At 45.3% G+C, this 26,606-nt stretch overlaps 1 protein-coding gene across 1 annotated transcript in view; it reads right to left on the minus strand.

The window, feature by feature from the left end:
• The window catches only part of COL26A1 (collagen type XXVI alpha 1 chain), a gene marked incomplete at both ends in the record, with an annotated part of 155,673 nt that extends 131,684 nt beyond the window's left edge, over positions 1-23,989 (minus strand). Inside the window, 2 exons of the mRNA XM_080357133.1 lie at positions 1,403-1,525; positions 23,838-23,989. Of these exons, the coding sequence (XP_080213259.1) occupies positions 1,403-1,525; positions 23,838-23,989 (275 nt within the window). The remainder of the gene's footprint in view (positions 1-1,402; positions 1,526-23,837) is intronic.
• Between the last annotated feature and the right edge of the window lie 2,617 nt (positions 23,990-26,606).

Raw genomic sequence — 26,606 nt, forward strand, 5'->3', positions numbered from 1 at the left:
AGTTTCTAATGGCAATTATGTGTGTAAAAAGTCTGGGAAATTAAAAAGCTTCAACAGAAGTTTGGCCATGACAGTGTAAAATATTAAGTGTTTCAACCACAGCCTTGCGTAAAACAAGACCAAAGAGACACCAAAGCAGATATATTACAAGCGAAAAACCTTAGACTGACCATTGGCCAAGTGGAAACTAAAGAAACAACTGTGGTAACTGCCACATGGAAAATGTGAATTCCAGATGAAGAGTTGCAAGAACAGATTGGGAAGGTGGATCTCTGGGTATTTAAGTGTGCAGCTCAACCAAATTCTGGGTAGATTATCAACTACAAGAGGACCTCAATCAGTGTCCTGTGGGTGAACTGGTAACAATAGCAATATAATGACTAAGCTTTGTGAGCCACATTATGGGCTTGTCTACATGGAAATTGTTATAGAAATTAGGTGTAAATTTAGAGCACAATGGCTTTTTTGCACCAATTCCCAGATGGGTGGGTAACACTGTTCTGCTCTTTCTGCTCTGAGAATGTCTTTCAGAGAAGGCAAAGCTCAACAATACAAAGACACTTTGCACAAGGAAAGGTGGTAGGAGGGGATAGCTATTTCACATGCGGCTTGAGTTTTTTGTTTGGCTGGTTTGGTGTTTTGTTTGCTTGTTTTTCTTCCTCCTTAAATGTAGGTAAGTCCCAAGACTGTATATGACTGAAAGGCAAAGCAGGCTAACAGCAAACCTGGGGCAAATTTTTGGCAAGTCACAGTCTCTAATTGTGTTTCTCTTCTGGGGTGAGGGGACATTGTGCTTATGTGCATGTCTATAAAGGACAGTGAGATGCAGGAGCGCTGTAAGGAAATTCCACTCTAAAGGCAGAAGGCACATTACCTTTGTCCATCAACAGCTGCAAGGGATTATTTTTTTCCTCTGGCAGGGGGATTGGACTAGATGATCTTTTGAGGTCCCTTCCAATCCCCGATACTCTGTGATTTGATCAAAGCTTCCCAGTGTATGTCGTTAATATTTCTCTTAAAAACCCAAGTACAAGGACCCAATACCAACAAGCCACACAGTGCCATTTGTCCAGCATCCCCTCCAACCCTGTTGAGTCACACCACACTCTGTTGGACTTCATATTTATTTAGCTTCATGCCTGACTAGCAGCCACCTCCTGCGTGAAGTACAAGTTGGCATTACAACCCAAGCTAAACTGTTTTTTGTAGCTTGTCCCCCATGCTACACTTACCTGCGTGCGTGGTTACTCTGCAAATAACACCAGTGGCATTCTATAGTTACGCCACCAGGGGTATCACATTTGAGGCACCGATCTCAATCCTCTATGCAGTACTCGAAAACTAACCCATTTAATGAGAAGTGCTGGAAAATCTGGGCAACGTGAGACATGAAGATTTTTACCTCACTAGGTTGGCACAAGGTCCTGGCCACCGGCAGCTCTGATAAACTCGCTGGATGACTGTTTCTGACCCATTCTGCACCTGGCAGGAAACCGTCCGCGTAACCGTATAGTGACACCAATGCCTGCAGAGAGAAAGGACACCATTAGCCTCAGTAAGACAGCAAGCTGAACCAACGTATAACAGACTGCAGTAAAAACAGACCAAGTATCTAGGGGTGGGGTTGTTTCTTCTGCCAGCCATAGCGAGTCTAACTTGTAGTCTTCATTTCTCACCCTGCCCTCCCCTCCCAATAGCTGCAGAAAGATTCCCTGCTTCTGCCAACCTGAACCACAAGAGACCCAGTAACGCCCCTTGCTTGGTCCTCAGAGGCCAGAGTTTTACAGTACATGATTTAGTTCTGTTAGTTATCATAAACAATAGGACTTCAGGAAAAAAAAAGTTCCAAATCTCCTGATAGTCAGTTCCCATTGTACTAGACTCAATTTCATCCTGCTCATTATGGTATCATGCCCCAGCCTCCCAGTATTGTTAACAACATCTGAGTTGGAAAATTCTGCTATTTGGTGTGGTGGAGCTCATTATCAGCAAGGCTCAAACAAGCTGGGTGCCAAACAAGTCATATTGCTGTCCTGGTGATGTTACAGTCTAAAAATAGGCAAGAAAAATGCAGGGGACAGGGGGGACTAGTGTCTTATGCTGTCTCATATGAAAACAAGAGAGATCTCCTCACCATAAAGCATATATAAGAAGGTAGGAGCAGCAGTGTCAGCCCTGGGAATCAGGACCCATAGAGCCTTTCCATCTTGTCTGAAAAATATGTTTTTAGGTTCTGGTGTTGTGCTTGGGGCAGTAGGAGAGGAAAGATACTCTCATTTCCCTCTTGCAAACATTATTCATACTTGCCAAAAACTGGTCCACATTTCTGCTTTTGTATCTCAGCGTAGTTAACAGGTTCGAGAGCCGCTTTTCTAGTGATTTGGGATAAGACCTGTAGTCACTAATGGGAAGTGGAGATACCAGCTTGTGCTCCAAAACCCACAGGGTGCTTGTGTCAGCGCTTCCTGCACATGCAGGACAGTCCTGCATCCCATCCACCCTAAATCAAGAGCTCCCAGTACAGTCAGTCCCTTCTTCTCCAAGTATCACAGTGGCTTCCCAAGCTCACACACCAAAAAACAAACTGCTTGCACAATGGCAGCAGCCATCTACACATCCCCTCCTCCTTCCCTCACCCACCTTCCCCACCACAGTTCAGTTTTTCCAGTATTTGCCATTTACAGTATTTGTTGCATTTTGTTTCCTTTTTGGATTCCCCTCCTATCTCTGCAGGAGGCTCCCTGCTCTCTGGATAACTCTCATTTCCATGAATAGGAGGCACACATGCCAGCGGCTGAGCCAAGCGCTGCAGACCACAATGGGCAAGCTGGGGCCAGCAAACTGCTCACCAAACCTCTGATACGGCCAGGAGGGTGAGCAGGGGCACCTTCCCACCCAGCCCCTCAGCTTTCCCTGCAGACACTGCTCCTGCTCACCATAAACCCACTTGCAGTTCTCATCGGGAAGCACAGACTACAGTTGCATCTCAGGTGCCTCCCAGGCTGGTGGGCAGGTCTTAGAGAATCTCTTCTCTCAGATTTATTGAAGATGTGTGGTGTATTTATAGGGATCAGACATTCAAATATCTCCACTAACATCTACATCATAGAACCAAAGGGCAAAAAACGGGGGTGAAAGACTAACAAAGCTTCAGATCACATAATGACAGCAGATCCTTTAACAGGCTTAACACAACTTCTGCAGAAAGTTCAGGGAGCAAAACCACAAGAAACACAAAGACAGGAGCTAAAGATTGGAAATGTGACAATTAAGTTATCACAGAGTCATCTGGGAAGAAGTACTGTTTCCATGGTGTGGAGCTGGATCATCCTATCCTGATCATTTCACTCTAACACTGATTTTGGTGGGTTTCTGAGACAACTTGTCCCACTTCCTTGGGTACACATAAAGCACCTTGTGTCAGATTTTAAAACAATAAAAATTACACTGTATTGCAAGAAAATCCCTCCATATCTGATGCTGAAACTAGAGAGCTTCATATTCTTGAAGGCAAATGAGGTGGGAAGGTGAACAAAGACAAACCGCACCACGCACCCCGGCACAACACAGAAGAGAAGAGGCAGATTGCACAACTGCCAGAGGGAATCTGGCAGCCTATCTGCTCTGGTTAATGTATAATGGCAGCTCCAAATTGCAACTCCTAAAGAAAAACTGGAAACTAACTGATATTCCCTTTTGCTTTCCCTTGCACAGACCCAGATGTAACATCATCTTGCTCCTTCAAGGATTATTTTCAACCAGCTCTGGGGAGTCTAGCTCTACTTTTGTGGATCTGCAGCTAAACAGGCGGCACTGTGCATGGTGCCTATGTCAGAAACTGCCAGAAAGGTTGATTATTTCAAGCTATCTACAAAGTTGTTCTTGCCAGGGCTTTTATTCAGTGGGTGCTGCCAGCACGCACACAGATTTTTCTTTCCAAAATTGCTGTTTTCTGAGTAGATCTCTCACACCTTTGCTCTATCTAGTCCTTGGAATAATCTGTTCAGGTACACACATCCCCTCCCAAGTCGAAGGAATTTGGCAGTCAAGTTGTCGTTTCTCCTTGCAAAAGCCTTTCTTGGAAGCGAGAGATGCTGAACAGACCTTGTCACAATATAGTGACAGAGCCTCAGGCAGCGCTTGGAGGTAAAGCTGCTCCTCCACTACAGTGAGTAGGAGAGAATCCTGCATGTTACTGGGGGAAGAAACCAAACACTTTTCCTACAAATGCAGCTTTTAGGTGTTTTACTGTGGCACAGAAGCAGGTGAGACAAAGACAGCAGAGTTGATCATGAGATGCGTTAGGATACATAGCTTGGGACTCGCTGTAGATATAATAGCAGAGTCGCTACAACAGCCAGACAAAACCACCCTAAGATTTCTCTTTGCAAGCCAAAAGTCAGCAAGAACAATCTCCAGAATGCAAGCAGGCTTCAGACAAAGTGACGAAAGGCCCCATCATGGCTTACAGAGACTATAAATGACCCTTTATATTATACACAGATGCTAGCAAGAAATGTTTAGGACTTCTACTGGCATGCATCCAGGATGGCAGAGAATATATTGCTGGTTATTCGAAAAGAATATTCCAACCAAGCAAACAAAACCATCCAAATAGCAGCTCCTTTAGGGCTGGGTCTGTCAGATCTCGTGCATGCTCATCACCAGCACATTTAGCACGGTGTCCCACAGCATCTCACAGAATTGGTGATCGTTCCACTGCTTTGCTTACAGGCAAGTCTTGCTTAGTCCAGCTTCCCCATCTGTTTCCAAAGGGATGCCCTCCTCTCACACCCTATTTAAATTTCATGAACAAGTGAGGATCTGCTGACCATGGCCTGCAAGCTACTGATTTAGACAGTTTTGGTACAGAGCTACAGACCAAGATCTCATGTCTTGATGACTGCTGACATCATGTCATTCCAGAGAGAATCCAAGTACTGATGCCAGCAGATATCCAGTCATATTTACTGTCCAGGTTCAGGATGTTACTATGGACATTTCAGGCTAAACAGAGCAACATACTCAATAGTTTGCGTCCATTTGGAGATACTCTAAAAACTACTGGTTTGAGCTTAAACAGACCCCTCCCTCAGCAGATGCGGGGGGTTCCCCACTCTGCTGACCCCACAGGAGCGGTGATGGGCAACTTCAGGCACTTGGGCATAGGAGGGGACACAAAATCCTAACTGCCCAGAGTGTGCAGGGAACAGGCTGAGAGGACCTCAAAGGGCAGCTGGACTTACACAGGGAGCTTGAGCTGCATTTTGCCCCTGTAGGCAGATGCTATATTCTGCACCACACTGGCTTTCTGAACCTGCTGCACCCCTTCAGAAGCTTTGTTTGGATGCACAGTTCATCCCCTGGGGATTCTGGATGTCTATACAGACTGTAATCGCACAGAAAGAGAGAAAAGTAACCACAGAGCGGGGGAGAATGGTAAGGTAACAAATAAGTTAAAATACTGTAAGTTCCAGAACAGCAATATATTCACATATCAAAGCTCAATTCCTAGCTAGCATGACTGAGTTAACTTAGAGCAATCATTTCACAGATGGGAAGAGACTGACAGACAACAAGCTTCCCCTTCCTTCCTCCTCACCATGTGGATTTGCACAGGACAGTTTCCTGAGCCCATCACTCAAAGGGAACGTGCAAGGGATCCCTCTGCCAATTCGTATACTGTGAACACCTCGAAAGCCTCACACCACAAACTCACAGGGCCATCTCCAAAGCTCTGGTTTGTGTCTTTCCTAGTCCAAACTGCTGGCTTTTTATCCAAGCTTGTCAGAATCCTGGGGGTCCCTGAAGGACCTTCTAAGGGGTTTGCAAGAAAAAAGCCAACTGGTTGTTTGTATGCTTCATTTCACTGGACAAGCAATCACAAACTGAACAATGTCAGAAACCATCAGGCTGCACCGATCAGGACTCTGCAAATAGCCTGTTTAATCAGGAGCACGCAACTTGAAAATGAAAGCGGCTACATTCTTGCCTCATCACTCCTTTCAGTGGGACAACAGGCCAGCTCTACACACAAAACCGACTTATTGCCATGTGGTTAAGGCCAGACCTACAGCAGGCAGCACCTCACACATACAGGGCCCTGGGGCTGATGTGTTCACTGGACTGAAGGACACGGCTACAACTCCAGATATCCGTGGCCTTATAACAAACACACCATGCTCCTACCACCGTGAAAAGCTGCACTTTCAGCAGAGACAATCCTGCAAGTTAGACTCCGAACAAAGCCATTTATGCTGTGGTAGAGCCAAGTAAAATGCAGTTTTACTATGGTTTTAGTACTTCCAATGAAAGCCCATGCCACATGGTACAATACAAAAGCTCAGATCACCAAGACTTAAGTAGCCAAGACAGAAGCAAAGTCTTCCTGGGAGACAAAAAAAAACCCCCCACCACACCAACAAAAAACACACCACCACATCAAACCACAAACCCACACAGACTTCTACACACAGGATTGTTTCATCAGCACCTGTTGCATGTGTTTAAGCAAGAATTGCCCCTTTCCACTCCCAGTATTGCAGAATTTCTCAATAAGGTTGGCATTTCTGATGCTCATGATTTGCCCTAAAGCTCTGTGCTGTGTAAACAACTGCACTGAATTATCTTTTTGTTTCCATAAGGATAACACACTGTGTGTTATACTTAGCAGAGATCAGCATTTAGGGCACAGAAAACAGTAGGAGTGTTTTGCTAACTAGATAGATTTCCCCAAGTTTCCTCATAACATTTTTCACTGGAGCTATCAATTTCCCTGCAATCCTAGAGAGGAATTTCAATAAAATCAGAAGGTCGCTGACTTTCACTGGGAAAAAGTTGCAATCCTGACTCCATGAAAGCAAACCATGCCCTTTTCTCTGTGTAAATAGTATGGCATTCCCCTAGCTTTGCCAGAACAGCAATCCATACATTGTGTGCTGGAGCCCATCATTAGGAGGGGTTCTTTATTTGTAGACTCCACTGAGGCCAGGAGCAGAAGTTGCCTTCTACATGCCAAGAAATCCAGCTCCAAAGGCTGACAGGTTCTCTGGGGTATCTCTTTCTGAACCATTCCCTTCCTTATTCACAAATACACACCTCCCTGAATGGGCGTTGACTCTCATCAGGATAAAATTTACCAGCTAATTCATTGGGCTGTGACCACATTAGTCTTAGTGCTGTGGTGTGGCTAAAAGGGAAACAGTCCAATCACATTACCAGAAATCTGAGATAAAAACCAAGTTGGGCTTAAGTCTCTCCTGTGCTTGACCAGGTAAGTAGGTTTTAGGATCCAAGACCATCATTCAGCTCATTGTCCAGCAGAGACCCAGCTGCAAAATTCAATTGTGAGCAGCAGTTTCCACAATGTTAGAATGTTCAGAGCTGATGGATTGGTTGAGGCCTGTAGATTGAGGGACTATTGCTAAGGAATCCATGAAAGACCACCTGGCAGGGGCAAGGGGGTGCCTGTACACAAGCGTATGATGGCAAGGTTCAGTTCAAAGCAGAGTCTGCTCTTCTTTTACAAAGTTTTAAGAGGTCTGCAAGTCAGAAGACATGACAAGCAACAGTAATCTTGTTGTCAATATTGATGTTTTACGCATGCCTTACGCCCACTGAGTACTTCATAGTCACTAATAGAGGTTACCCCGACTCCTGTGAAAAAGGGAGAAAAATCTGTAACAGCCCGTTCATTTTGGGAAACAAATAAAACTGGAAGACTGCTGGTGTTTCTGAGGCCAGACAGCAGCAGCCATTTGAAGCAACAGAGAGCCAGAGGCACAAACAGGAATAAGACAAGTTCCAGGTCTCTTGCTCTGCTGTGCTGGTCAGACAAAGACTGGAAGGAAGTCCAATCTTTCTGTACACACCACCACGTCCCCCAGAAAGACTCTGAAAAAAAGTGGCCATAAAAATAAGTTCTGGCTAGCAGAGTAAGATGGGACTATTTATCTAGGTACCTCCCAATAGCATAGCCCTTCCCCAGGGGGCAATATGTACAGTGCTTAGTGCACTTCACGTACTCAGTTGCCAATAACAGTCTTGAGTTTTCCCACACAAAGTGGATTATCAGAGACTGCTGGAGGGAGTTGAGTCCTAGAGGAATCTTTACCTTAGGAGGAAAACACAGCTCAGTCTGCACAACAGCTTTAATCTTCAGCAAGTTCTGCAGCCAAGCGCATTTAACTGTGCTTTCCTTGCTTTGTTGTGTGCACGGTTGACCTTCCAAGCAGTGTTACCTCGAGGGCTGAACTCACTTCAGTTCATAGGAAACCGCACAAACTTTTGCCTTATCCTTCTGCAGCCATTGAAGTTACAGGGGTTAAAGGGAAAACCTCTCCCTGCTGGAATTATTAAAAGCCTAGAAGCAGAATGGCCAAATGGTTATGGAGCTGCAGGTGCATCTCTTTTTCAGAGACAAAGAGAGAATCCAGCTCCCCAGAGCAACATTCAGCTTCCTCAGCCATGAGACCATTCCTCTTCTCTTCCAATCCCCCACCTCATTCACAGGGCACCTTCCAAGAGCTGTAACTAACGAAGGAGGGGCTCTGAAGATGATAGTGCTCATCTGTTACACACGCTTGATTCATTTGATTCTATATCAGCACTAATATAAATGCAAAATATAACAGAGGTAGATGAAGACTTAAAGGTTGAGCAGGCAGGTAGTATCAGAAATAAATTAATCGTCTTCACTACATGCCCCTCTGTATCTGTTTATGCATGCATAAGGGGAAAGAGGTGAGAAGGTACAAGAAGTACTTCCATAGCATAAATTCCCCCTGATTTATACCCACTACCCAGGTCCTCTGAATTTGCTAGTGGCATGTTCCAGCTGAATCAAACAAATGATTGACCTAAACCATAATTACCTTCATCATGAAAATGAAAGAAGTTAGTCCATGACTGAGCGCTCAGAAATAAAAGGAGGGTTCACTCCTTTGAAGTGCTTTGCTTTTACAGGCATTCTTCTATGCACTGAACTGTTTTGCTGCTCCCTCTCCCAAGCTTATCACAATCAATGAGAGGACAGGAGTTTCCAGTATTCACAGAGGGAGGAAAGAGGAAATGTACAAAAATATCCATGGAATCTGTCTTTGTTAAATTAGACTGACTTGATGGAATTCGGCATTCAATATCCACGCAGCGTGGAAATCATGCACAATTACAGCTGTGTCATTTTTGAAACATGAAAGCTCCTTGAATTAGAGCCTTTCAAAAGAAGAACCTGAGTCTAAACATTTTTGCACAGCTGGATAACCTGGCTGTAGGTAGGTCTCCTACCTTCCTATTGCAAATACATCCATGGTACTGGTTTGCTCATTCCTAGAAAGTCTGACCTTGAGGGGAAGGGGGAGGTTAAGGAAAAAATATTCGTAAGACCTTGACTGAAAGCATTAGAACTGGGATTTAGAATAATGACTATTTGTCTAAAAGATAACCCTGTGCTCAAAAGTGACATCTGGCACTTGTGTGTCCTCCTCTGAAGATCTATCTAGAAGTGCTTAAGTTGAAGACAGTGGCCCTGAGCTTCATGGAAATACGAGACTACTGTCAAAGTCAGTACCCTCTAAATTTGTGCCAACATAAATTCATCCAGAACTAAACCGTAACTTTGAGTTAGCAAGATGTGAAGGGGGAATTGTAAGTGGAAAACCAGGACTCTCATACATGGCCTGCTTGTCCCTAAAACCTCTGCAGAGAGAAGAACATTAAGAAAACCAGTATAAGGAGTTAGCAACCCTTAACAGCACCCTATGCTTTACTAGTACTCCTGTTACAGCTACAGAGTCTCCTCCACCATCCATAAAGTCAGTACCCATAGCTGTCTTTAATTCCCCTCACTACATTGCATCCTAACTAACTGACACTTCACACAATTTGAGTCCTCCAAAAGGGACAAATCGGGCTCCTGCTGGTTTTCAGCATCTCCTTCAAATCACATACGTAGCCCTGCAGGGCCTGTATCTGCAGGCACCAATAGTGAGTCTGCAAGGGTTGAACAGGGTTTGCTTCTGAATTTATTTATTTTTTTGCTTACAGAGCTCTGTACAGACAACAGTGCATCTTTGTGCCTCGCATTCAGCTCTCTGCTGCCAAAATCACAGCACTTACAAGCAGCAATGAAAGCCACATGCATGACAGGAACACAGGGACTCTGCCTAAATGAAGCAGTGTTTTTCATTAGCATTATACTGGCACCAAAAGCCACAAATTACAACGAGAACAAAAGGCAATGTCAAAAGGAGAGCATTGAGCATATCAAAGAAAAAAAAATAGGATGGCACAAACAAGTCATTGCTTCTGATTAGTTGCATACGGTTAATCTGCCCATGTAACATCCATGTTTCATGTTTTTCCTGGCACTGAACAGTAGAAACATTACTGTCATTTGAGACAGGTACATCCTTTTGACAGCTAAAAAGCATACTGAAGAAGATCCCACAGACAAAACATTGCTTTTTCTCTTTAAGGGTGTACAGATTTGTTTTCCTGAGCTATTTCAACACTCAAAACAGTGTCCTGTGGGCCCAAAAAGGCATCGACAAGCAGAACAGAGCATCAGATTCAGATGCATAAGGATACAACTGGAAATATGTACACAGACTGCTGTGTCAGGTAAAAACCCAGAACTCTTCTAGCAACACTTCATTCACCCACCTGCACTCTTTTCCTGTAACACATTATGATCACTTCATTCAGTCTAGGTCTTCAGTTTGTTCTGCAACTTGAAAAGGAGTTTGTGGGTTCTGGTATACAAGGGACTATGCAGCAGACCTTTCTAGAGTAGTTACCTACCAATGTGATTGCACATCATTGTCAGGAACCAGATTTCACAACCCAAGGAGACCTCTTCCTAGGGTGAAGTCACAGTAAGCGTGCAGGCTCAGCTTTATTCCACATCACTTCTGTTTCAGTGACTACCCTACAAACAGCCAGACGTGACAACATCCTCATTGAAACTGCTAAAGAAACAGCCTTTGCTGTAATGCAAGAAAACCCCACACCTTTCTAATGTTTCCACTTCTGGAAGAGGTGAATCAAAATAATCAGCCAGTCTAGACAAATCCATCTACTTATATTGCTTTGAGATCAACAATTCCCCTTTTCCCTCTTTGATTTGTCAGTTGTCCTGCTTAATGCAAGTGGCTGACCTGAAATTCAGGTACCCATCAGCCAGCATTTCCATTAGGTCTGAGACAAGCTGGTGCTCCAGGAAGGTTTTTTGGGGGACAGGTGTACCCTGCCAACAGACCTGTACTCCAGGAACAAAGCACTTTTCTCGAGTAACTGCTCTACTGATATGCCAGGTCATTCTGAACACCAGGCTGTGCTGCATGGAGTAGATAAAGCAGGTTGTCTTCTGTCTGCCCAGCTCAGAGACCCCTAAGATGAGCTACATGAGGCCCAGTTCAGTAAAAACCAAGCCTTGCAAAACCACTCTGCCTGGGTATTCAAAGTGTTAATCAATCTGAAAAACAAAACCCCAAGCCTGTGTGTTAATTTGTTATTTAAATTGAAAACTTTTTATTCCATGTCTGCCATGTCTGGCACAAGGCTGTCCTGGGCGTTACTACAATAAAAAATAATTTGGAAAATAATCCTATTGTTCCAGTCACACCCATGGGAGTTTCATGTGTAGGGAAGTAGGAACATCAAAACTGAGATCTGTTGTGTGATCAGAAAGCTGAGTTTGCCCTTTACAACAGTCAGTTTTGATTCAAGTGCATGTTGGGAGAGAGAACAGAGATGGTGAGCTGAGGCAGGAGGATGTCTCAATAGCTTTAAGGTTAATAGATTCCTACTTACACACCCTAAAACTCAGAAACATCATCTTCAGTGTACTAAACTAGCAATACCCTTAAAAGCACGTGTCCACTCCCCCATCTGGTTAGGGAATTACATCTTTCCCTTCCTTGTCTCCCTCTCAAGCCAGTCATTCCCAGTGCCCACCCAAATGCAGTAACGAATTGGCCTAAAACACTTCCCAGTTGCCGCTCACAGGCCCCTTCAAAACGCTTTCTCTGCCCAAAGTGGAAGCCTCACTCAAAGCTCCCTGTGAATATAACACAGCCTGGATGCGGCAGTTCCAGCCACACAATAATCCACTATACCAGCAACCTCCTTTTCACCTTTTTCCAGCCTCCCACTCTTACACTGAGTCGGTCCAATGCCATAAAATATAACTACATAGCAACTGCTGTACATGAGCTCTGCTGCACACAGTAGTCCCAAACCCCAGTAGTGAACACTCTGTATTGCCTCATCAAGTTTTAAACTCACTCTTCAGCAGACGGTGTAACGTTTCAATCACACAGAGCCCACTCTGATACCTGTCCGTAGATCAACTGTGTAAAGACATCTAGTAACAAAGTGCTCTAACTACCTATTTTCAATTTAAAAGGTTCTTCTGCTTTTAACACACCTTCCTAAGCTTTCACTGGTTTTGGAAGCAGTCTCCATACCTCATTTCTAGCCAAGAACAATTATTTGTAATCTTTTAAATCGTGCTGCAATCTAGTTTGTTCATTAGAAAAAAAAAAATATAAGAACTTTATTTTTTTAAGCCTTTCTCTCATGAATAGAAACACCAACACCTTTCCCTATTATTAAAAAATTCTTGAGCAATCTAAGAAACCGCTTTAGTGCCTTGGTGCTTTGGAAGCCTCTATTTGGAAGGGAGACGGCCTTAAGGGAGGAGATCTATATTTCGGTATCCAGGTGGAAAATGGGGTTGATTTGGCCAAGTAATAACAGCCGAAAAAAAACCCTCTGTAGCCTGTGCACGCACAGTAGATTCCTTAGGAATGATAACACTGCCTTGAAACATTCCCGAGTACACACATGGGAAATCGGATGGGGAGAAAGCAGCACTAAGCAAAAGAGAGGGGACAGCGGGAGGTCCGAAGGAGAGATACAGACATTTAGCCAGAAAAATCACTGCCCTGTTCTGTGGACATTACAAGTATGGCAACCTCCGTTAGAAGGGGACTTGTAGGGGATTTTTGGTTGTTGTCAAAGTTTAAAGTTACCTGCCAGTGCAAAAGGACATGGCAACCTAGCTGTCGCCACCAAGCTGAAGTGGAAGACTCCACAATTGCCTTTTAACCACGAATTCAGTAAGGGTGCAAATCCATGCGAGCAAATGCTCCATCTTCCTAAAGCAAAGAATCCACAAGCATCCCTCGCTCATTAATGTTTATAAATATATAAAGGGTGAGTGTCAGGAGGATGGAGCCAGGCTCTTCTCAGTGAAAACCAGTGATAGGAAAAGGGGCAATGAGTACAAAGTGGAACACAGGAGTTTCCATTTAAATATAAGAAACTTCTTCCCATTGAGGGTGGCAGAGCCTGGCCCAGGCTACTCAGGGGGGTTGTGGAGTCTCCTTCTCTGCAGACATTCCAACCTGCCTGGACACCTTCCTGTGTAACCTCATCTGGGTGTTCCTGCTCCATGGGGGGATTGCACTGGATGAGCTTTCGAGGTCCCTTCCAATCCCTGACATTCTGTGATTCTGCTGGGAACAGAGTCACTGGTGAGAAAAGCCTCAGTCTACACATGCAAAGCAGCACTGACTGACACTAGGTACACCCACATCCCATTTTAGACACATACTACTTGCAAAAGCTTGCAGCAAATTCAAGGCAAATCCATTGAAGACAGCTGCCCTTTTTTTACAAGCAAGCGTACAGGGATGCCATGCACAAGCCAAGTCACTGAACACCAGCACCCAGTGTACACATCAGTGCTGAATGTCAAATTAAATGGCTGGAACAGAGTCGGGTCATGTGCTTCTTGCAGCAGAAAAAAACTGGTATAAGTTTCAGTTGAAACGATTCTCCCATACACAAATCAAAAAGGTGGTTGAACCTCAGAGCGTGGACTGACAGAACAACTACTATTGAACTGTGTCCCCTTGCCGTTGATACGTCCATGGGACACTTATTCAATTATTGCTGGAAATATCTGAGCCACAAGCTATTTGGGGAAGCACACAGTTCCTGTCAAATGCTTTTGTGGGGTTTGGTGTTGGCTTTTGTGGGGTTTCTTTTTTCAGTTCTTTGGCTTTTGAGTGTTAAACACAAGAAAAACCCAAACACACAACATAGCCACACGCATCAGAGCTTATGGAGGTGCCCTGCAAAGTGAGCCTTGTCTCCACAGAGATGCTCAGATACTCACAGCTGGTTTTTTATTTGTAACACAAGGTGACTCGCAGGCTCAACCAGGACACCAGCTGAAGTGTTTGATACAAACCAATCTAGTTTCTAGTTGCATTCAGCTCAAGGGATGAGTTGTGGTGATTCCTGTAATTTCCACATTCCCTCCTCTTTTCCCACCCACTGCAGACAGACATAGTTTCGTCCTTAACCTTCCTAAACACTACACAGTGATTCCTCCAAAAGGTACCTGAGGGCTGAAAGTTTGCCTTCGGCAAAGTTCTGTAGTCATTTAGAAAAGCTCCTTTGAAAAACTTCTGGTTCAGAAGCCAATAACCACTTGGCAGGGCCTGATGAACATAATTATAGAGCTTGATTGTTTCAAAGGACATTACCCAAGCAAATGAATATGTTGCTGTGGCCCTCGCAATAAATTTCCAATGAGTTTTGGTTACAGAGATCTTGAAAGGGTTTTAGCAGACTTTTAATTACACTATCAGGGCTCCAGTATTTTGCTGGTGCTTGGCAAAATGGGATCCTATTATTTCTGCTTGCAATGTGCACTTATTCAAAGCTTATCCAGAGCCCGACAGCCTAAGAATTCCTACAACTTTGTAATCCAAAATTTTTATATCATTTGTGATATACATTAGTGACTTCCAGTAACAGCGGCCCAAGAGACGGCATTTTACTGTGCGATACTTTAAACCATTTGGCTCTGTGCTGTATCCTGAAATATACTGCAGGGAAACTATATATTTTGCTGCAGGTTACACTGACTTACAGCAGCATTAAGCCAAGCACTGTAACATCCTACAGAGCCAATTTGCCTTTTTGCTCTCTGCTATACATCAGACACTGCAAGGGAACAGAGAACACTTGCAGCATTGCAGCCCAGACCTGCCTTTGCTCATAGACTGGTATTTGTTTGGTAGCTCTGGTTGTTGCTTCCACGGGTATGTTACACATTCAGCCTCCCACTGCAGTTGCAGAGAAGAAAACTCCACAGTCTGCGGCATCACCCGACACTCCGCTGCTGTTCAGCCTCTCCCACCTCTCAACTTGCCCTCCAAACTAAATCCTTCTCTGCAAAGACTAACTCCCAAAGACTAATTTCAGTCATCCAGGCTCAGAGAAGTGCATTAAACAGAGAGCACGACGACCTCTATTCTGTAAGAGTGGAAGTTCATGCAAGCGCCAAGTATTATTGTTCATAGATTTATTATAAACTTCTGCATATATTCACATGCAAGACTGTGGATTCTGCAGCTTTCCCTCTAAGATCTAACCACACCCTCATGAAATATTCCCCAAAGCCTTCCCTTACATGAAGGGAAGTATTACTGTTCTCATTTTATTTAGGGGAAAGAAAAGAGAAAAACTTAAAAGTCTCAGTTCCCAGACTTTGTTCTGCTCTACAGAATATACACTAAGCATTTGAGGGAATGGTCTTTTTCTTGGGAAAGAGGGTAGAAAACAAAGCCTTCTGAATCAGCCAGCTGATAATTAAAAGCAACTAAATCCAGATCACTTTAAGCTGCACATGAGAATTCAAACTCCTTAGATGCCGAATTCCTCTGCCGACCAGAAAAGCCAGGGTCACTTGCCCAGCTGGTCACTATTGTTCTGTCCAATAAAGTTCTGGCAGGAATGCATGTTTAACAAAATACAGAGATTAGGCATAGCAAAGAATGCGGCTTCCCCCTCACTGTTTAGGTTAGTGGGGTTTGCCATGTTGAAATACTGAAGCTTAAGCGTATCAGATTTTCTCTGTCCTGTACTGCTAGTGCCAATGACAGACACAAGCTGACAGCTCGGTTCTCAGGATTGCTGCCATTTTATGCTGCTTTGAATGAACCTACAGCTATAACGTTCACCTCAAAGCTGCAATGACCACTAATTAACTGGTGTTTTCTTGGGGATGTAGAGTACCAAATGAGAAAGTCTCTCTGTACCTCCCATGCACCAGAAATTCTTGAAGGGCAATTTAAACGACACCAGAGATTCAAGGGACCAGACTTCGAGAACCTTGCAACAGGCTCCCTTCCCTTCAAATGCCTTAGGATAGCCCAGATTTCCGAAAGAAAATCCAGCATCCACTGACTAAATACAGCATCAAAATGGCAACAATATTCCTAACATGTGGCTTAGCTCCTCACAGTTCAGAACTAAGATCTTTAGCTCAATTTACAACAGGGCACACAAGACTAGAGTCACAGGCAAAAATGCCACAAGAACAAGTCACACAGATGATCTTGCAGAGATGTTGAGACATCTCGCAGGAACACAGGTTCTACCAAGCCAGATGTCGTGCACAAAGCAGCTCGGGTACCTCACTGGGCCAAGAGTTTCTCAGCTGAAAGAAGAATGATATTGAATAGACAGATATTTGAGACACATGAGTAGATTTGCAAAGCATACATTCATCGCAGAACTGAGTGTAAGAAGATTATAAATAGCCTAGTTACACCTCAGCTAATAGCTTATATTTAGAGATACCGAGGATTCATAAGATCCCCTGCAGGGGTATGGTAGCTCACACTGTGTGAAGTGCAGTTTACAGGTAGAAAGCATCTAAGATCCTGTTACCATGGCAGTCTCTCCTCTCTCTCTGCTGTCACAAAAAGCTGAAGAACAACTTTCTGTCAGAGCCACACAGTAAATCTGGAACAGATACAGTTGAGATACAAAGCTGCTGACAGCCAGATCTAAGCGTTTTCTTCTAGGAAACCCTTTTTAATCTTCGTAGCACAGTAACAGAAACCTTATTTTAGCTGGTATCACTTTCACTGGCACCTGAAAATGCAAATAGCTCAAAGTTTGTGCAAGATAGAGCAATGATACAAGCAGCCAGACAGCCCACATTGAGCAGGGCAGCAGAAACCAGACTAGTTTTTGCCCGATTCCTCCTTCTGCTTCCCCAGAAGAAAGCCAGGAAGCCAAGCAACCTGAAGCAGGAAGTGGCATCAGATTTGGAAAAAGTCTTTTTCTTTAGGGAAAACACAAGCAGAAATCTCCCTGGGTTTGAGTGTTAAATTCACGCCAACCCCCCTTCACGCACAGGCACACTGGAGAGCTGTTGGTAGAGCTGTCACCCATCACTGCCTCAAATGAGGATTTGAAAAAGCTCCCTGTGCTCTCTGTGTTTACAGCAATAATGAGAGCCTGGAGGAAAGGGGTTAGAAACATCTGAGTTTAATAAGGGCTAAGCAGCACAGAGCGAAAAAGAAATGTCTGCCCTTCCGTTCAGGGCTACCACACCCCAGCAAGCATCGCAGCACCAGGCCAATGGCAGACTCAGCGCGGAGACGTTATGTCATGCGAACCGCCGCAGCAGCCCATCTGCCCCGAGCCTTTTCGCAATGAGAAGAAGCATTTCAAACCAAGCTGAGAGCTCCCAGCACCACACTTTTGAATGGCTAAATGAGCAGAGTCCTGTGGGGAAAAAAGCAGATGTTGGTTGACCCCAGGCACAAAATAAGCCAAGGACAAAAGGGAGGTTTTTGTGCAGTGCCTTAACTGAGCAACTCCATCTCACAAGGTCATCACAACGGGGCAAAAGGAATATTTAGCTCCTTTAACACCTACACTGCTGCCTTTTCTTCGTCCTAAACAACTCATAACATCCAACATGCACAGGGTAAGGAGCATCCTATTCCAGTTTCTCACAAAGAAGACCCCTGATCGCAGTATTCAGGTCCTGCAATCGCATTTGCTGCATCCCCTTCCTCACTTCTACAGCATCCATCTCCAAAACTGCCCTCACATGCAACATGTATCTTTCATAAAATACCTTTGCCTACACTGCCTTTGAGGCACTCTCTTCCCACCCTACACACTTGGTCTTTTTATTCCATTGAGAAGTGAAAAGCAGGAATCAAGAGTCTTGTCCATCTGCCAAATCAAAACCAAATCCCCTCTAGAGCACACATATATCAAAAACAACAAAAGGGGGGGAGTGGGACCCAGAAGAAACAGGACCGGACCCGTTCTTAGCTCTACAGACTCAGCACAATTTGGTTACATGACCACATCCAGGAAGATATTCCCTTGCCTCATGATTTCATTGTACTGACATTTCTGAGATGCTCTGAGCAAACACATGCTTGTATCTAGTGCAAATACTGCAAAGAATATCACTTCCACCCAGTTCCTAGGGGCAGAAAAAGTTGGAACCAATTAAAAAGACATCTGACTACATAACCTGATGTCAAGATTGGACATGAACAGATGCATTACTATGTAGTGGTACCTCGCATTAGCTTTAAAGTTTTGCAGATGGTTTGTTTGCTCCGCACAAAGGAAGGTGACTGCATAACGACAGCCTTACTCAGCTCGCACAGGACAGGCAGGAGACACGCAGCAGAGCACAGAGAAGGGAAAGAGAAGCTCACAGATACCCTTCTCAGCTTCAAAGATGATTCAAGATCAACTACTAGGATTTTAAGTGGCAGATTCCCTTTTCCAGATAAACCACATGGATATGTAAGAGGAAACTGATTTGTCCCAAACATGAAACACCATGAAGCTGCCTTCATCATCCATTCTGTGGGCCTCTGAGTGAAAGCCATTTCTAAACAGATGGGAGAGGTTTTTTATTTGCCAGAGCTAAGATTTCCCTGCTTTGTAGGCTGAAAAGGAGGCTCAAACCTGAAATAGCTTCCTATTTATTGGTCCTCCCAGAAACTTTCAACTATTTTCAAATAGCCAGGCCTAAACATGACAGGCAACACTCTCACCCAAGCACACTCTTTACATACACATCTGTTCATTTCCAAGAGGAGGAGAAAATTCAACTCCTCAAAACCAGCCAAAACATCTAATTCCATGCAATAAATTGCAAGTCAACAAATAATTGTTTCTTACTAAAAAGGAGATAAGGAGCCAAAGCAATCAGGAATAGTGTCACAGTTCCCACCTTTCTTCTTCTTTTGTTGTAGTAGTGTTAAGAACACTAATTCCAATCAGTGCCACATTGTCCATGAACACACTAAGCAAGAGCTTTAATATTATTCAACTATATACAAAGTTGAAAAATAGCAGGACAGTAACCTAGTTAGTAACAATATGCTTTCCTTAACTTTTGTAGCTACGATCCTTAACAGAGTCTCTGTGATATCTAAGTTGGCACAAGTTAGCTTTATGCTCCAAAGCCTCAAAATAAACATTATGCCTCAGTGAAATGAAGTTTAAGCACTGTCTACATCTCTGTAATTAAGAGTGAGTTGAGAGCTTTGAGCATATTGCAGAAATTAGGTTGGATGAATTCTAGTATTACCCTACAGGAAAGGCAGTCTGTGCTTCACAAACAACCTTTCCAGACATGCTAGAGGTCTAATGCAGGAAGAAGCAGGAGTAGCTGGCTCGTTATTGTACTCCAGCAGACCTAAAGCACTCTGTGCGCTCAGTCTTTCATCATTATCTTAAAGCTGTTCTTCATTTTTCCCCCTTTATCAAGATACAGCCCAATAAAACAAAGATTGAGTAAATATTTTATGATCCAAGTGTCACAGAACTGCTCTCCCCAAGCAAAGCTGTGAAGTTTCTAACCTGACATGTTTCAACTAGGAATTTAGCACACTAACAAGCTCAGCTCTTAGAAAATGAACAAATAAGAGTTATTGAAAGAGACATATTTGTTAATTTATCCAAAGGGAGCACAAGTTCACTGCCACCCATTGCTTTGCCTCTCCGCTCTCTTTTCCTTCCTAGAGCTGGAAAATGTAACCTACATGAGAGGAAATGATTCACACAAGCAGATGGCAAGGCAAGACAGTAGGAGATTTCCTAAATGAATACAATTTACTGCAGTAACTACGGTCACGTCTGGTATTTCAAAGCCATTCCAGCATTGCTATGTCCTTACACTATGATTGGCTTCCCTGTTTTAATTGCATCGTGAAGCTACAGCACCAAACCCCACAAGTCAGATGAAGATCATAAGGCTGCAGAGTGCAGGAAAAAAAAAGAAAAACGTTGGATACTTCACAAGTTTGGTGATGAGCTTATGACCTTCTGCCCTCTGGTTACCTGGGCAGGGCACTTCAAAGGGGAATTAGTGCAGAGGACTCAGCATGACACAAATCCCAGTTTGCTTGCTTGACATCCTCACACAGTCCACAGTAAACCATGGAAAACCAGAGACCTCAGGCACTGAACAGACTATTAGGTGATGGAGGGAATGACTCAGAAAGCAAGATCATGTCAGTAAAAGGAAAAAAAACGCATGTTTCTCCAATATGTATAGTTTTATATTCCACACCCACTTAAGAGTCACAAGAGATTTAGAATTTGGGGCTGAAATCAGGTTCAAACCATCTTTCTCCGGTAAAAAAAGAATTAACAGACAACCGTCAGGAAAACTCCAGATACATGTTCTGAAAGCACCCAGACTGCAGAAATCAGGATACTGATTTACAGATCACCTTCTAATATGAAGAACAGGTTTATATCATGTAGAGAGACCCACACTTGAGTTCACAAAGACTTGACATATGACTGATTTGAAACTATGGGAAAACAGGATGAGAAGTTAAGCTGGGAGAACACCAGTTCCAAAGACAACTAACACAGATGCAGGAGTTCTTCGAGAACCAAGCTACTTCCAGCATGCAAATCAGCTTCCCTTCACTTGGTTGGCAAAGCTTCTCATGTCCAAGTCTGGAGGACCCCAGTTGGTGGTTGGCAGACAGCCTCTCCATTCTTAGGCTTTAGGTAAGACCCACTTCCCATTCTCATTGCCTTAACACAGAAGCAAGCTAGAAACCCACACACTGAATGCGAATTTCAAACAAAATAGTGAGGCTGCTACAATATATATAATGCAAATAAATACTGCTGCTTGTATTTCAGTCAATATTACTTGCACATCCCCTACAGAAGTTCAAAGTAATCCAAGGACAGGCAAATACAGACTGCAAGCATCATTGGCCTAATAACGACCAAGCAGAAGCTAGAATTTCCACTTTAGAAAATGAAACAATGCAAGCAACGTTTCACTGAAACAAGCATTCCACAATTTCTTTGTGAAGGATGTGAACATTCTCCTTTTCCTCCAAATTCGCCTCCACCCCCCTCAGGCTTTTTATACTGCCCAGTGCCTTCGTTTTCTAGCAGAAAAAAATGCTCAGCAGCCTGCAGAGCCTCAGAAGCCCCCCTCCCAGCCAGCCTGCAACCCAGATACCAAGCACTAAATCAGCTCTTAATTTTGGAATGGTTTTCTATCTAGGTGGAAGACAAAAGATTCCAACAACTTTTATGTTGTTGTTGTTTTGGTTGGTAGTTTGTTGGTTGGTTTGTTTGGAGAAATACACCTTTTATGACAAGTTAATTAAAAAAAAAAAATCCTAGATTCCCAGACAGTTCAATCATGTCTTCACTTGCTGATCAAGGACAGAAAGAGACAATGGCAGGAACATGGCATCTCTGGATCAAGAAAACATGTCAGCTGTAGAGCATTGCTTCAGTATGTGCAGCAACACACCCAAAACTGGAGCTGCAGCAGTAACCCTCAAGGCTCTAGCCTGCTTATTTCTGGGTACCACCAGCCAAGTAAAGTGCCAGAAGCCACTGGATAAAGTACTCACTGGGAAGGCTGAAGAAAAGAAAATGAGAATGGCTGTGTAGTACCATTCATAATAATCACCTACCTACCATCTTGTGTCTTTTGCAGCCTCCTCAGAGCACAGGCCGGCAAGTTATGATGTGACAGAGCTGCACATACTTCAGGTTCTACTAAGATCCCCTGATTAGATGGCAAAAGGGACAGGGAACAACGCAGACAACAGTTTATACCAGCCTGAGCCAGTCTCCTGAACCAAAAAGGCTTCACACCAACATAGATCAACCAGATTTTAGAGCAAACAGTCTCATTCTTCTCAGCACCATATTAAATACAGAAAAGCAGAGCTACCCCAACCTGAAGCTGTGCCCTGCAGGAGGCTCCCCACAAAGGTCCAACACTGGGACTGGCTAAAGTTTCCCCACACAGATTTTCCCATCATAAAGTGAAGCTGTTCGACACTTGCCAACAACAGAATGCCACCACTCAAGGGGAAATTAAAGCATACAAAGATTGCTTCAACGTGGGCTATTTGACTAAGCACTTGAATTTTTATTTCAAAACATCCACCAGCAATTTTTCTCTCCAAATTTGTATTTCTCCCGTTGTTTTAAACTAGAATAAGATATTCTCACATGGCAAAGGCCCAGTGGACAAAAAGAAAAATCTACCGGTTTTCCCAACACCACTGTTTAAATCAGCTTTAGATGGTTTCATACAACACTGTATAGACTTGGAGAGGGACACGTTCCCCTGACAAAGCATCAGCTATCCAAACAACTGAGGCATGGGAAAATTGTGCAAGAGCGTGAACTGGGGAAGGTCTTTGGTGAGCAGAGACATAGTCTGCGCTCATGTAAGCGTGGTAGCTCTGAACAAAGATCTGCAGGCTAATAGATATGTAAGACAAATGACATGTGGTTTTCATTGCAGCTCATGCTTTGGGAAGGGGCTACCTTGGAACAGATCCAGCTGGGATAGGTTTATCCCATTACTCTCCTATAATTTTCTGCCGTTTCGAGCCCTTTGACAGTTACTGTAGTTTAACATCACACCCCCTACAGACTGAGGCCTGTTTGACAGGCCAGCAAACAAAACCACCCCCACTTGGAGATGAAATATGCACCATATGTGAGAACCGTGCAAGGCACAAGGCTAGCACCCACTCCTGTACTTCTGTGACATGCCGATGTAAATCTGTTGTGTAGATGCCTTATCCCAGTTCCTAGCCCAAATAAGCCCTAACCTAAGCCCTCCTCTACAGCAGCATAACTCATGCATAGTAGGTATTAGCAAGGGAAGGAGAAAGAGAGGTGGAAAAAAGAATGGAAGAGCCTTGAATATTAAATTCTCAAGTCCCCATTTAAGGCAATCTCAGGGAAAAGAAAAAAAGTTCAAGAACAACTGGAATCAAGTTAAGCCACTCTCTCACTTTATACAGTGCGGCTCATTCATCTGAACAGCTGTTTCACCTCTAGAGAAATAACCAGAGAAAACAGAGGGGAGGGGGAGAAGCCTGAATTGTTTGCTCTACTGAAGCAGCAAGATACAGTAAATCAAAACTGATTTACATTAAGTTTCTAAGAAATTGCTTTGGGGTGGGAGGAGAGGAGAAGAGTGGGAGGTTTGGTTTGAAAGAGCTATTTGAAAGCTGCAGCTCTCGAACAAGACATCTGTAATTAAGGTCTCGTCTTTGTTGAGCTGAAGCTGAGTTTTTCCTCGCAGCCGAGGGCTATAACAGTTCCCTCTGCCGGCATCACCAGCGTCCGTTCCGGAGGTTTTCGGGGTACACGCTGCCCCGCGGAGCCGGCAGAGCCGCCTTCCCCTCCCGACGGACCGGGGGAGGCGAACAGGGGAGGGATTGAGGGTTTAATTCGCCAAAGCTCAGCTCCTCCGTTCCCGCGTTGCTCCCTGCCCAAAGAGGGACACCGCTGCGGGCAGGTACGGAGCCTCCCTCCGCCTCACCGAGGACGGGGCCGCCCAGCCCGGCTCCCAGCCCCTCGCAGCCTCCGCGGGGATCGCTGCCCTCGGTCCGACCGTGCCCGTTGCCCCGCCGGGAACCGCCGGCGAGGCCCAACCTCCTCGCCGGGGAGGCGGACCCGGTCTTACTCACCGGCGACTGGCGAAGCCGCTGCCCGGCGAGCCCGAGTTCTGCTCCGGGTAGTTGTGCTGCAGGGTTGATGCTGGGAATTGATAGAGGAAGCCAGTCCCTAGCGCACATCCATGCAGGCAGCAGCACCAGGACAAGAAAAGAGCGAACCGCATTTTTGCAAGAACAGGCTTTTCCTCCCGCCTCCCCCTTTTCCTCTCACACGGTACGCGCGGGGCTCCACCGTGCTTCCCCCGGCCGGGGTCACGGCGGGATCCCACGGCGCGGAGGTGCCCCCGGGACCGGGGACCACAGGACAGGGGGTGCCCGGGACACAGGGACCGCTGCTCCGGCTCCCCAAGGGAAGCCCCGGCCCTGGCAAGCCGAGCCCCGGCGGCGGCGGCTGCTGCCCGCGCAGGGGGTCCGGGGCCAGCGCGGCTCTTTGCGCCCAGGGCGCACACTCAGCCCCGGATGCCTTTTCAAATTTGGCGAGGTTGGCCCGACTCCGTCAAAGGGGGCGTGGGGTTTCGGCGTTAACCCTTGCCAGGCCTCGCAGCAGACCCTGCTGCGAAGGGGCTCCCCGTCGGTGAAGGCGGCCAGGCACCCTGGGGCCATGCCGGGGCCCCTCACGGGCACGAACCGCCCCGGGGCAGCACGTCGACCCCGGGCAGAGCTGGCAGCAGCATCGTGGGGAGGCCAGGCTCGGCTCTGGGCATGGAGCACACACGGGGAGCCTCAGCCCCATCCCAAAACATCACTGACACACATCACCAAGCCTTGTGTCTCCCTGATAGTTTAACTAAGAGCCGCTTCGAGGGGAACCCACTGCACCCCAGACACCTGAAACCTGGTGCCTGCTGCCACTTTTCCACTGGAGAAGTTACACAAATAAAGTAAAAATTTTTAAGATGCTTCATTCACAAGGTAACCAGAAGAAAGGTAATCCCTGCTTTAGTGTGTGCATCCTGCTTGTTTTGGCATCACAAGTAAGCACACCCTTTATCACTACATCACACAGACCTCCTTTGCAGAGCACCCAGGATGGCCCTGAGCTTGTACATCTCGTATTTGGTGACAGTATCACAGATTCCATTTGCTGGCTTTCCAGTGTCCCCCTCTCAGCTCCAGAGGGACTTCGACTTTTGTGGCTTATTGACCAACAAAGCAACTTGTCTGAACCAAACACCATAAGGAGGGATTTAACTTCTAAGACCACACAACTGTGTTTTTAAGTTTTCCACCCTCAGATCCTGCAAGCTCACAGTAACCCCTGTGCATCTTCACCATTTGTGCAGCCATGCAAAAACAGCCTTGATTTACCACTGAAAACAAATCTTAGTGGGGTATCCTAGCAGCCTGGGGCTTCCCTGTGAGGCTCTGCAAAGGCAGAGACCTCTTCCCCTCAGGGGCAATATGATCCTTGAGAGATTCTGCAGCTGGAAAACAATTCCTACAAGATACCAGGAAAATGGCTTTGTTCATCGTGAGCACCTACCCCTTCCCCCATGGTGCCCACCTCCAGAGCCTGCACACAGAGATAAATAGCCCCTGGCTGGAGCCTGTAACCAGACAAGTTTAGACTGCAAATGAGGCACCAGGTTTTTAAACAGTCACTATCATTAATCACTGGAACAAATCACACAAGGAGGCAGTGGCACAGCCTGTACCAAAGCTCAGTGCAGCCTCCCTGGGGTTACCCCACAGCTGCACTGGGGGTGTCCCAGACCCAAGGGCTGGAGCAGGTAAGGGATCAGCACTCTCTGAACTCAAAGGGAGTGAAAGGCTCTGGTCCAGCAGCACCGAGCAGCCAAGCCTGCTCAGAAACAGCCACTATTTATTTACAAAAAGCTCTCAGTGCCTGGAGCTGGGACATAGCAGGGCCCTCTGCCCCGGGCCTGGCTCAGGTCAGGCTGAGCACCCTTCCCCTCAAGCAAGGGGAACTCCCCATCTCCCACCTCCAAGAAAACAGGCAGTTCCCAACAACTCACCTTAGGACATTCAGCCACTCAGTCATTTTACTCAAGATTCAGCCCTTAGGAAACCTCTGCTCAGCCCAGCAAAGGAATAACAACAGAAAAACCACCAAAACAACACCAAAAAAAAGTTTGCTCTCTGGTCTTCCCTCTTAGTAGAGCTATAAACTCCCCCAAATTCACTCTCATCCTGAGAAAGCAGTAAGAAGTTACAGCACACCTAACACACTAGGCAGTTTTCTGAGGTTCCTCTCCCCTCCCCTTCAATCTAGGTGATCATCCTCAGCTGTGTGTGCACAGCCAGACTGGGTGCAGCTGGGCCCACACCTGTGCCAGATTATTGCTGCTCCAGGCCATGTGCTGGGGGCTTGTTTCAGTCTTTTGTCCCAAACACACTAAGTTCCCCCTCCTGACAGCCCAGGATAGATCATTTATCAGTATTAACAGCCCTGAACAGCACCAGTGGCTTTCTGACCTATTTTCCTGGCTTGGGATAGCTGCTTCAGAAGCTCTTTGTAGTCTTCAAGTCTTAACTGTCCAAGAGCATTTTATTTTTCAGTTGCATGCAAAATTTGCTGCTTCAGCCTTCACTGACTTTGCAAGACCCTAGGAGATATTAAACACAGGTGATTAGACAAGACATGATTCTGGCAAATTATTAGAGACATCTGTAGGAAGCAAATGTTCTTCCTATTTCATGAACTGAGAGACTGGAGACCAGAGGTCAAATGACTTCGCTCAAGACTGTAAAGAGTGAAAGGCAGAGCCAGAAATAGAGCTCAGATCTCCAGACTCCCATTACTTCTGCCCTGTCCCTAAT

Source organism: Nesoenas mayeri (assembly GCF_963082525.1).
Source record: "Nesoenas mayeri genome assembly, chromosome: 20".
Classification (NCBI taxonomy): domain Eukaryota; kingdom Metazoa; phylum Chordata; class Aves; order Columbiformes; family Columbidae; genus Nesoenas; species Nesoenas mayeri.